This window comes from Panthera tigris, chromosome C2 (assembly GCF_018350195.1).
Source record: "Panthera tigris isolate Pti1 chromosome C2, P.tigris_Pti1_mat1.1, whole genome shotgun sequence".
NCBI classification, from domain to species: domain Eukaryota; kingdom Metazoa; phylum Chordata; class Mammalia; order Carnivora; family Felidae; genus Panthera; species Panthera tigris.
The window spans coordinates 130,500,518-130,512,904 of NC_056668.1; the positions used below are offsets into that span (position 1 = coordinate 130,500,518).

Sequence of the window (12,387 nt, forward strand, 5' to 3'; positions counted from 1 at the left end):
ATAATTAAAACATTAAAAAAAAAAAAAAGAGAGAGCAAGATTCTGATGTTGCCTTATCTTGTCCCAAGAAACTACGGAAAACAAGAGGTAAAAATGGGGGTGGGGTGGGAGCCTTTGTTGTTGAAATCTGAGAATGGTGATGTCCACAAACTAAGTTTCCAATCACAAAGTACTATAGCCCTTCAAGCTATAAGATGTATGAACTGTGTTTTAAAAGACGAACTAAAGAGACTGACCCTATTATAATAACCATAATCTATTTCACAATGTGGTAAGTCTGACCTTTCGGAGGAATCCACTAAGAAATATTATAATTTTACCTTCAAAATATGATAAATACTATGCAAGTATATTTTGGTTTGGAACATTCTGTTCTGAGAAAATGAGAGTGTGCATTTTCCTCTAATACTGCGCTGACAAGGATATTTTGGTTTCTACCATTAATAAAATTCATCTTCCCTAGCAGGATGATATACAAAAGTCTACTCAAATTAAGCTTGTTTCTGTGTATGTGTTAGGAAGAAACAACCAATGAGAAGGAAGTCCCCACTTGTGTGTGTGATGAAGAGCACAACTCAGATGGGACAACAGATCAGAACTTTCTACCCAATCATCATAAGAACAAGGAGCCTTGGTGCTGAGGTGGGACTGATTACAGTGGGCACTTCCTCCCTGTTGATGATGATGTTCTGAGAACAGACTAAGACTCTGACTTCCTCCACATAGGAGCCTTGATGGAGACTCAGAGGAGTCAGTAACATCAAATTTGCTATCAAGTTCATCCATCCCAGAGATAATATCCTGTTAGAGGTTAGAAGGTAGAGAAAATTGACGCCACTTCCTTGCTAGTCCAATGAATGCAGTGCATAGGCCTATTTGCCTCTTTTTGAATATCTATATGAATAGGCAGCCTTTTTCTATAAAGGGCCGGAAAGTAAATACTCTAGGTTTAGTGAGCCATATGGTCTCTGTTACAACTACTCACTTCTGTTGTAGCATAAAGCAGTGATAAATAATGCATAAATGAATGTATAAAACTGTGTTCCAATAAAACTTTACTTACAAATCCAACAGCAGACTGATTTAGTTTGTCAACTCCAAACTAAATCAACAGCCCATGTGGGTGACTTAGGCAAAGATTAAAATAAACTGTTTCCCTAATTTGTAACACACTGGCTAATTCATGGGCCATCCAGACCTGCTCCCTATATAAAGATGGTCATAAATTCTAAGGCAATCCTATTATATAACCATATTGATGAATATGAGAAACATGAAAATATATTCAATGATAACTCCCTACAATTGATCTAATAATGCTTAAATATAAAGTCTGTCATGCTTTCCTATCAAGCAAACATTTTTTACAATCATCTATTTGGTTGGGGTCTGTATAAATAGCTCCAAAGATAGTATTTTGGCAGACTCATAAGTTGTTTCATATTGTGCTTTTAAAATGCAGACGTGATGAAAAAGAACAAATGGTCAAGGCATTACAGTATTTTCTTTATGACCATAAGATGGCACCAAATTGTTACTATTCAACTAACAAGCACTTCGGCATACTTATCATAGGAAGGCCTTAATAGAAAATTGTTTTTAATGTAGTTGAGTAGATTAGTATTTTTTAAAAAAGCACTGTATTTAAAAAAAAAAAAAAAAGCACACTTTGTTTACAGTTAAAAGCTAGAAATACTTGGAACACAAAATGGACCTCCAGGCTCATGCAGAACCACTCGACCAATTTCTGGCACTATGTGCTGTTAAGACTGTGAGATACGGTTTCTACCCAAAGGGTTAGAACAATTCAATTATTGCTGAAGAAATAATGGTGATGGGGCAACCCTGATTTTGATACGAAAGGCAGTTCTGCCAGGTCTAACAGCCATGGGACCAGCACAGAAATGTGGTCCTTTGCCCAGAATATTTGTCAATTTGGCTAGATTCCAACCAAAAGGGAAAGAAACAGCAAGGTCAGGTATGTTCAGTGTTCTGCACATGAAACACTGTCTACCTGGGGCAGCTGTACAAATGCAGGCAGGTACCACACTCGCAAATACTCAGGAGCACTACCAGGTTTAGGTCAGAAAAGAATTTATAAAGAGCAAAACTGATGGCTCAAATCATTTTTTATTTTCCTCCCCAAACTTCACCACTTAAACTTACTTTGAATGAGGAGGAAGATTATATCAAATTTCTGTCTAGATTTATCAATCTAGAGGCTTGGACTTGAATTTTTAATGCTTTCTAAAAAATAAAATCCAACAATTTTATGCCCAATCTTATGGATGGATTTATTCTTAATAGTATTTACAAGAAACTGCCCCCCCCCCCCCACACTTATCTTTAGAGTAATCTATAAAGGCCAGGATGGCAGGCTCTTCAGCTGGGCTTTGAAGAACAGGTAGAAATTCTAATTCTCAAAATTGAGGCAGAGGAAAAAGGTTGTTAAGTTGAAGGAATACTGTCCCAAAAGATCAGTAAGTAGATTGTGTTAGAACACTGTGTGAGGCAGGAGGCTAGAAAGATCCAAGGAAGAATTATGACTAAAATGGAAAAGAAAAAACAAAACAAAACACTGTCTTCTATTCTTCCACCACAAATCGTTTGGGGCAAGCAGCTAATATCTAATGTTAATGCAATTCACTTAGTGGGTCTCCACAAACAGCAAACTTCAATCTAAGCTATGCAGTTCTTTGCTGTATATTCTCTCACCTCTTAAGAGAGTGTCTTATAGTGCAAATATTAAAAAGACGTGCTCCCAATAATTCAGATGGGTGCCTTCCTGTCAGTAATCTTAATAATAACAGATTCGTTTTGAAAGCTCTGTAACAAAGCTAAAATGTTATCTTTCCTCCAGCACTTGGAATTTATGTTTGCTGAGTCCTACATAATAACTATACTAAAAAAACTATTTTCAAAAGTTTATTCTGTCAAAGCCAAGTTTACATTCATTTATTGCTTTACTTTTAGCAAAAGAATAGATAATGCCTATAACAAGAAATGATTTTCCTACATTATACTTGGTCAGCCATGGCTTTTATTTTTTTAAGTTTTTCTTTTACTTTTTATTTTAGAAAGAGCGGAAGTGGGGGAGAGGAGCAGAGGGAGGGAGGGGGAGAGAGAGAGAAAGGGAGGGAGGGGGAGGGGGAGGGAGGGGGAGGGGGGAGGGAGGGGGAGATGGAGACAGAGAGAATATTAAGCAGGTTCCATGCTCAGCACAGAGTCCGACAAGGGGCTCAATCCTATGACCCTGGAATCATGACCTAAGCCAAAATCTAGAGCTGGACACTCAAATGACTAAGCCAGCCAGGTGCCCTAGTCAGCTGTGGCTTTAAATCATTCTGGGCTAAAACCTCATCTAACATGTCTACTGGGAAATAAGGACAGCAGAAACTTCCATTTCAAACTGACCTGTGTCCCATTAAAGGCTGCTCAGCTTCAGTAATTCTCCCAACAGCTCTACCTTCCAAGCCAGAAAGCACGAAACAGGTATTTTCCACATTTTTCTTTTCTCCCATGTCAATGCTCTCTCTTAGAAGATAGAAATGCCATGCCTTTCTTTCCATACTGACTGCCACAGCTCAATCAGTCCCTCTACCACTTAAGCGTCTACAATTCTCTTCAGCAGTCTCCCTATTTTGTCTTTACAATCCACCCTCTACGCTTCCAAGAGTGTATTACAAGACAAAAATCCAAACTCACATCATACTTCAACTTGCTACCAGTCTAATATGTCTTTACCTTCACCACTAGGCTCCTATCTGTCCAACCCCTTACATTATATACCTCCTGCCTTAAAAGTCCCAAACTCCTTGTAGTTTTCACCTGTTCCTTCCAGCACCACATCCGCCCACCCCAGCCAACACCTCTGTAGAGGCTGTGCACTTGGTTATAATATTCTGCTGCTTCTAGGCTAGAGACTCCCAATTTTTTAAGGTTTGATTCAGATGCTACTAGTTCTAGGAAATTTCTTTGACAACCTCTTCCCATGAAGTTGTTTATCTCCTTTGACTACTGTAACATTTCAGCATTTACCACCGTGCTGAATGTATCTCATATTGGTCTCCAGGGTTAAGACTGAGAACTCCCCAAAGGCAAGATACTACCTCTTATTTCTTTATAAATCTAAACCTGTAACAATATTTGCAGCCTATTATATCTACATTAATATCAAGGACTGGTTAGCCATTATCCATTATCAACAACCAACTCTGAAAACCAAAACCAAAAAATAAGGTTGTCCAACAAGAGTTAATCTTCATGCCAAATTCTAACTGACCTCAAGGAAGCTTAATGATGGGGATAATCTGCTTGTCCAGTCACATACCAGTTAGGATTAATATTTACCCACTCTGTTTTAGTATGCAAATCAGCTGTCTGGACTGCATCTTAGTCTAAAAAGGCATTTCAGGGGCCCCTGGGTGGCTCAGTTGGTTGGGCCAATGACTTCCGCTCAGGTCATGATCTTGCGGTTTATGAGTTCGAGCCCCACATCGCGCTCTGTGCTGACAGCTTGGAGCCTGGAGCCTACTTCGGATTCTATGTCTCCCCCTCTCTCTACCCCTACCCTGCTCACGCTCTGTGTCTCTCTGTCTTTCAATAATAAATAAATGTTAAAAAAAAAATAAAAAATAAAAAAATAAAAAATAAATAAAATAAAATAAAAAGGCATTTCAAAGATTTCCAAATGCCAATGTCAAGGGAAACTTCCAGTAAAATGTGTGCTGGGTTCACCTTAATGCATGTGTATTTTTAAAATAAATGTGCAAAGGGACACCTGGGTGGCTCTGTCGGTTAAGCATCTGACTTTGGCTCAGGTCATGATCTCACGGTTCGTGGGTTTGAGCCCCGCACAGGGCTCTGTGCTGACAGCTGGGAGCCTGGAGCCTGCTTCAGATTCTGTGTCTCCCTCTCCCTCTGCCCCTTCCCCCACTCGTGCTCACTCTCTCTCTCTCTCTCTCTCTCTCTCTCTCTCAAAAATAGACCTTAAAAAATATTTTAAAAAATAAAATATAATATAATATAATAAAACAAAATAAATGTGCAAGACCATTACTAACTTTCATGAAATAGCTTGTTAACAGTTATATACCCTGCTAACCATGTCCATGAGCTCTTAAAGGGCAGGGATGCCATCACCTTTTTATTCTTAGCACACTCTGGGTACTAAGTAAAAGTTTACTAAAATGACAATTCATCCATCCAAGTTTTTGCATGAGTCATATGTGGAAGTCAAATGCAAATGAACTGCCCAGTGACAAAGGCAGTAAGTAAGGTAAAGTTAATTAAGGTTCTCAGATACGGTATTTATGGTTTGCCACCAATTCCTTTCACTGAGAAACTATTTGGAGTATGGCCAAGACTCATTTTACTTATGTTCTATATAAAAGAGATCAAAATTTAAAGTGATTTCAGAAAGACTACCAATGTGAAAGATGTACCCCACCTTTTATAACGTGAACAAAATGTGTTTATGCTTTCTGAGTGTGGTTACTATTAAATAAGGCCTGTATCCTGAAGGCAGGGTGGGGGGAGGGGGTTTAGGTTGCCTGATTTCATCTCTAGGTTATGCTATGCCCAGTACAAATACTAGAGAAGATGCTAAGCCTTGTTTCTTTGTAGCGGGGAATTATCTAACTAATTGGTGAATTATTTCAAGTTCCTTTCTTTTCTTCCCAGATGTGTAATCACTTAGGATCAAATGACTCCATGAGGTAGTCTTACAGGAAAAAAAAAAAATCAAATAGGTTAGTATTATTAAGGGCTCTAGGAAGTCCTAGGGCTAGGAAATGGGGTAAAAATTTTAAATTTAGATACTAGCACATTTAAATAAGCAATGCTAATTTGATGATGTATTATGGAAGATACATATACAAATATTCTAATTTGTTGTCATACTATGGAAAATTGAAACCTGGACATAGTATATCTGTACTGTACATTTCACTTCTTTTTAAATCACAGATTCTATGCACTATGAGTAGTGCCTAATTTCTGTATCTTCAACATCCAAGATTTTAATGTTAACAGCCCCGACTGGAAGGTCAGTAACTTAAGAAAAGAAATAATTTTATCCTTTTGGTTTAAAAACCAAATGAAAAGATAGGCACATTTATTTCATACAAGTCATACTCTGAACCTAAAATGGAAAGCAAAAGATTGATATGCACTTAACATATTTCAAGTTTTTGTAACAGACAAAAAAAGTCATACAAAATTTAGGTATGAGACCACGTCACTCAAGATAAAGTTGACTAGACAATGGCTTCTATGTTCTATCTGATGAGAAAAATATACACTTGACTACTGAGCCTTAAAGAATAAAGTAGAATAAATTGAAGACAGCTCCTTATACTCAACTGTTTCAATTACAAGAACTCAAAGAACCAATATTTTCCCTGTCATTAACAACAATATTTCAGTGCTAACACTGGCAGGTTAATATTGGTGATAAAAACTGGAGAGTGGTTTATCCTGACAGTTTAAAAAATGGGCAATAATTATAAAATACAAAACTCACTAATTTCAAGAATTAAACATGTAAGAATTTGAAACCCATTTCTGTTTCAGAGAGAAATATTCAACAGGAAAATGGACTTCAAATTTTGAATTTCTGCCCATATTTGCCACAACACACTAAAAAAAATTACCTACACTTCATCAAGCTAGTATAAAAACCGATGGCATTTCAAGAGTAAATCCAACTATTTCTTCAGCATGCCCAAAGAAACAGAAGGCAGGGAGAGAACAAATGATAGAAGTATGAAAAGGGACAGGCTCAGGGCAGTGCTGCAATCTAAGCCAAAAAAGATGCAGATTCACGAAGAGCAAGGCAGCACAGAATCTTCCACATAAACCCTGGTTCACGAACCATCTATTTGAGTTTAGGACTCTTTGAAGTATAGCACTCTATATTTCCTAAGAAAGATGCTTAAAAGCATACATAAAAAGACGTTAAGAAAAATAAAATCCAGTTATTCATGTGAGGTACTTGGATTTATATTTAAGGGATGACAAAAGGATACTTGACAAAGTGCATATTTATATTTAACTCAAAAAAGAGGCATAACATGTTAATATAATCTGTTATAAATTTCAGCCCCATCACTATTAAATACTTTTGATTCTATAACTAAGTGTTAATTATAGACAAAGCTACTCTACCTAGAATGCCACTTGATAACCCTGTAGTAATTTTGCTAGACCAAAGACTCGTAACTTAAAACAAAACAAAACAAAACAAAAAAAAAAGCAACCATTTACACTTACTAAGAAAAGCAAACATTTACTTCAAATTGCAGTATAGGCTTTTCAATCACAAAAAGAAAGAAAAGAACAGTGATCTGACAGTGGTCACATCCTGTGCAAAAAACGTGATACAAAACTGGTAACACAAGGTATCTGTGCTGCTTACATTGCAGGAAAAAGGAAATACAGTAGCTGAAATATGGCACTCCTGGGAATCAACTTCTAAACCAAAAGAATGCCTTTGAAATGACTAAACTTATTTGTGTATTAGTAAGAAAGCCCCACCACCATAAATAGTACAATATTTAAAAATTAAAAAAAATTTGTATCTATCTAAGATAGATAGTGTATTGTTAGACCTCTTTAAGTGCAAAGGTGGTTCAGGTTTTGTCTTTTTTTTTTTTTTTTTTTAATTAAATAACTGCCCATATGCTTTATAAAGTTCCACTCAATTGCAAAAGCCAATTTAAATCAAGAAATATGTTATCAAAGTTGCATAATTTCATTTGGGACTGCCAGCAGGTTAAAGTCTCAAATCAAGTCTTTAACATAACACTCATTTTTAGTCAATGGAAAGTTAAAAAGTTCTCAAATCTTCATTATCCTCTGGAACTTGCCCTTCTAAATGATCCTCAGACTGCAATTCCTAGTTTGCAAATAAAAGAATGCAATATGCATCATACTTCAAGAAAAGACGACGATGTCGAACTAACATGCTTCTGGATCTTTTCCCTGCTCCTTTCCACCTTCTTTATAATTTCGGCTACTATGCATACTGACGAGGTGAGACCCAAAAGAAACAGCAGATCTGCAAGAGAAAATAAGGTGCATCTTACAATTCTTTGAAACACAGTTGCAAAGTTTAATAGCTTACATTTTTCCAGCATTTTACCAGAACTTTTTAAAATCCACTGTCTCACAGCATTCCATGGGGTACATACAATCAGCCTCAGTTTAAAATTGAGGAAAGTAAGGCTCAAAACGTATTAATCCCAAGTTATATAGCTAGAAAAGGCAGCAGCCAGAGCTAGAACCCAAGTCCTCGGACTACTTTCCCAGAACCATAACCTCATAACCATAACCTGTAACAACAATACAAGAGGCCTTTTCTATTTAATAGACCTTATACAGCCTTTTTAAAAGGCTATTCAAGCAGTGGTAACTGATTTGACTGAAAAATGCCTATCTAAAGATTACTTAGAAATTTCTATCTATTCCATTCGAGACCCTAGAATTCTACTCATCATTTAAAGATCATGTCTTTACAATAGTATCCACACTATCTCATTCTTATTCATTGCTTGAAAAACTGCAGCTATCTCCTTAAGACTCCACTTTTTTTTAAGAGGAACAGTGTAAATATGAAATTAAAATACTAAAAGCCAGTTCAACTTTAAGGTAAATTGTAACTTATAGCATAAAACACAGTGAGACTTCAGAACTTATTTTCATAAATACCCAAATTAACTTTAAAATACACCAGCCCTCACACTTACATAGAAGATTTATTTTTAAATACACTGTATCCTATACGTTTAATACATAGTATGTGAAAGAATAATGCCTATCTTCCATACAATCTGATTAAAATTTCCTGCTTTCAGGGTCAGACTGTTATTTTGTAAATAATGAATTAGCAAGTAAGAATAGTGAAATATTCGTTTAATTATTGACACTAACTTTAAAGAAGAGCAATCTGGTTTTCAGTGAGCTTAAATCTAGATTTTTCTTCATACAAGATTGAAAAGTTATAAACTACAATTACTCCATAACAAGTTTTTGTTTGCTATAGTTCAGAATCATCAAATACAATCTGACAACTGATAATCTATAAAATATTACAGGAAAAAAATTACAAAAAAATTTTAAAGTCTAGAGTTAGGCAAGTGTCTCCCCTAAACTTGCTCAAATGAAAAAAAATAGAACACAGGTCTCTCACTTTTTTATCTCACTTTTTAAAAGGCAATTTTTATTCAAACAAATGCATTAGAAAATATAATACTTCATCTAAAATATATAAATTATAAAAAGATAACATTTTCTTTACCCAGTATACTTAGGCTCTCGGTCTGAAAAACTTTTTGAAGTGGAGGAAAGTAAATAACTAACAACTGTCCCATGATGGATCCAAGAACTGCGTAGCAAAACATTTTATTACTGCAGAGTCCAATCTCAAATACAGACTTGGTCTGTTGGCAGAGCAAAGAGATAAATATTATTCCTTGGTCCCTGAAACAACTTCTTTATTATTACAATCATCTCCAATTATTAATAAGCTGGACTGAATTTCACAATGGCAACAGCACGAAATCTCTTAATTTTAACTATTCTTTTGGAATAATTCAGATGGAATAAGGGTACAAATTAAAGCAGCTTCTCTTCGGAGCGCCTGGGTGGCTCACTCAGTTGAGCGGCCAACTCCTGATTTTGGCTCAGGTCTTTTTTTTTTCTTCAGGATTTTTAAAAATTTTTTATACGAAATTTATTATCAAATTGGTTTCCACACAACACCCAGTGCTCATCCCAACAGGTGCCCTCCTCAATGCCTATCACCCACCCTCCCCTTCCTCCCACCCCCCATCAACCCTCAGTTTATTCTCAGTTTTTAGGAGTCTCTTATGGTTTGCCTCCCTCCCTCTCTACTTTTTTTTCCCCCCCTTCTCCTCCCCCGTGGTCTTCTGTTAAGTTTCTCAGGATCCACATAGGAGTGAAAACATCTGGTATGTCTTTCTCTGTATGACTTATTTCACTTAGCATAACACTCTCCAGTTTCAGGTCTTGATCTCATGGTTCAGGAGATGGAACCCTGCATCGGGCTCTGCACAGACAGTGCAGAGCTTGCTTATGATTCTCTCTCTCTCACACATACACACATTAAAAAAAAAAAAAAAATGCTTCTCTTTATCATGAAAGAGTTTTCTCTAAAAGACTGAAGATTAACAGCAAGACCACAGAAAGAAAAGAAACTTTAGCATTCCAAAACATAAGAAACTTTATTTGTATGATTACTTTGATAAATCATTTTTTAAATTAATTTATTTATTTAAATTTTATTTCATTAACATACAGTGCAATATTGGTTTCAAGAGTAGAATTCACTGATTCACCACTTACAGACAACACCCAGTGCTCATCACAACAAAAACCATTTCTATCCATTAAGGTAGATAATCTAAAAGTTTTTTTTTTTTTTTTTTTTTTTTAATGTTTATTTGCTCTTAAGAGAAAGAGAGAGAGACAGAGTGCAAGCAGGGGAGGGCAGAGAGAGAGGGAGACACAGAATCCAAAGCAGGCTCCAGGATCTGAGCTATTAGCACAGAGCCCGATGCGGGGCTCAGACCCTCAAACTGCAAGATCATGACCTGGATTGGGGTCAGACACTTAACCGACTGAACCACCCAGGCACACCCTCTAGAAGTTTAGACCTAATTATGTGTGTACTAAAAATGTAAAACTACCTTTCATAAAACAAAAAATGTTGTAGCTTATTCAAAACTTAATCTAAATTAATGATAATTCATTACACTTGGAAAGTTCCAGGATGGCAAATAGTAAAAGACGTAACTGAGGATTTATAAGGTATTCTAAAATTGAAATGAATGGTCAGGCCTCAAAATAGAACCCAGTTTTCAAAAACAATTATGCTCAAAAGTACTACTAGGTTCTAGCCCATAGCCCATTATTTTCTATCAAAATACTTCAATCAAGAAAAAGGCAATCACATCTTAACATACAACATGGGAAGAGGGGCCCCTGGGTGGCTCAGTCGGTTAAGCATCCGACCTCGGATCAGGTCATGATAGCCCAGTTTGTGGGTTCGAGCCCCGCATCAGGCTCTGTGCTGACAGCTCAGAGACTGGAGCCTACTTTGGATTCTGTGTCTCCCTCTCTCTGCCCCTCCCCCGCGTGTGTGTGTGCACGGTCTCTCTTTCTCAAAAATAAAATAAACATTAAAAAAAATTTTTAAATGGGGCACCTGGGTGGCTCAGTCGGTTGAGCGTTTGACTTCAGATCAGATCATGATCTCACAGTTTGTGGGTTCGAGCCCCGCATCAGGCTCCGTGCTGACCACGGACAGCTCAGAGCCTGAGGCCTGCTTCAGATTCTGTGTCTCCTTCTTTCTCTGCCCCTCCCCTGCTCACGCTTTGTCTCACTGTTTCTCAAAAGTAAATAAATGTAAAAAAAATTTTTTTTAATTAAAATTAAAAAAGATACAACATGGGAAGAAAATCAAATTTAAAATGTCCTAAGCTCTGACACACTGACAGAAGTAATGGGAAAACATTAATATACACAAAATTGTTCTTGTACTTCTAACAACACTTTCTTCTAAAATGAGACTAATACCAGGGTGCCTGGATGGCTCAGTCGGCTAAGCATCTGACTTTGGCTCAGGTCATGATCTTACAGCTAGCTCATGGTTCAAGCCCCGAGGGCTCTGTGCTGACTGTTCAGAGCCCGGAGCCTGCTTAGGATTCTGTCTCCCTCTCTCTCTGCCCCTCCTCCACTCGCACTTTGTCTTTCTCTCTCTGTCCCAAAAATAAACATTAAAAACATTTTTTAAATGAGACTAATACCATCTTAACAGAACCCATGAGTTTTGTCTAATACTCTCAGATATGTTAACTTGAACCTATTGTAAAACTACAGATAATAAGAGAATAGAAAGAAGAAACACCAAGTGCTGACACCTATGATTTTCTTGGATCTTCTGGTCAAAGTTAAGGCTATCATCATCTCAAATGCCCCATCCCCATTATGACATGTTTGTGGGTAGACGTATCTGTATCTGGGGCTGTAATCTGTGGTGACAAAATCAGCTAAAACCCCACAATCCTTGCCTACTTACAATTAGTATTCTACCAATTCAATCAGCCAGCTAAGATCACCTAAGCTTACCTGGGATCTGGAACTTAGTGCATTGAACATATCGAAAAATACAAAGCACGTGAACGTCATTGTTGTGTCTCGAGGTGTTATCACATTGTCTCGTAGCTGTCACGAGAAAAAAGAATGATTTTCAGTGGGTGAATTTAATGGACAAATACTGCATGCTTGTAAAAGGTTAATATTTTCTTTGCTTTAAAATGAAAGAGCTGTAGTCTAAGATATAAAACATATAAGCTGGCTACACTT

The 12,387-nt window shown here is 36.9% G+C and overlaps 1 protein-coding gene across 2 annotated transcripts in view; it reads right to left on the reverse strand.

The window, feature by feature from the left end:
* The window catches only part of ATP2C1 (ATPase secretory pathway Ca2+ transporting 1), a 169,658-nt gene that overhangs the window by 8,153 nt on the left and 149,118 nt on the right, over positions 1 to 12,387 (reverse strand). Inside the window, exons 25-27 of one of the 2 annotated variants that reach the window (XM_042998262.1) lie at positions 12,151 to 12,246; positions 9,299 to 9,440; positions 7,965 to 8,059 (exon numbers count right to left, since the gene is read on the reverse strand). In XM_042998262.1, coding sequence (XP_042854196.1) covers positions 7,965 to 8,059; positions 9,299 to 9,440; positions 12,151 to 12,246 — 333 coding nt within the window. Of the gene's footprint in view, positions 1 to 7,934; positions 8,060 to 9,298; positions 9,441 to 12,150; positions 12,247 to 12,387 lie in introns of both variants that reach the window. The other variant, XM_007087382.3, reaches the window with a different exon arrangement.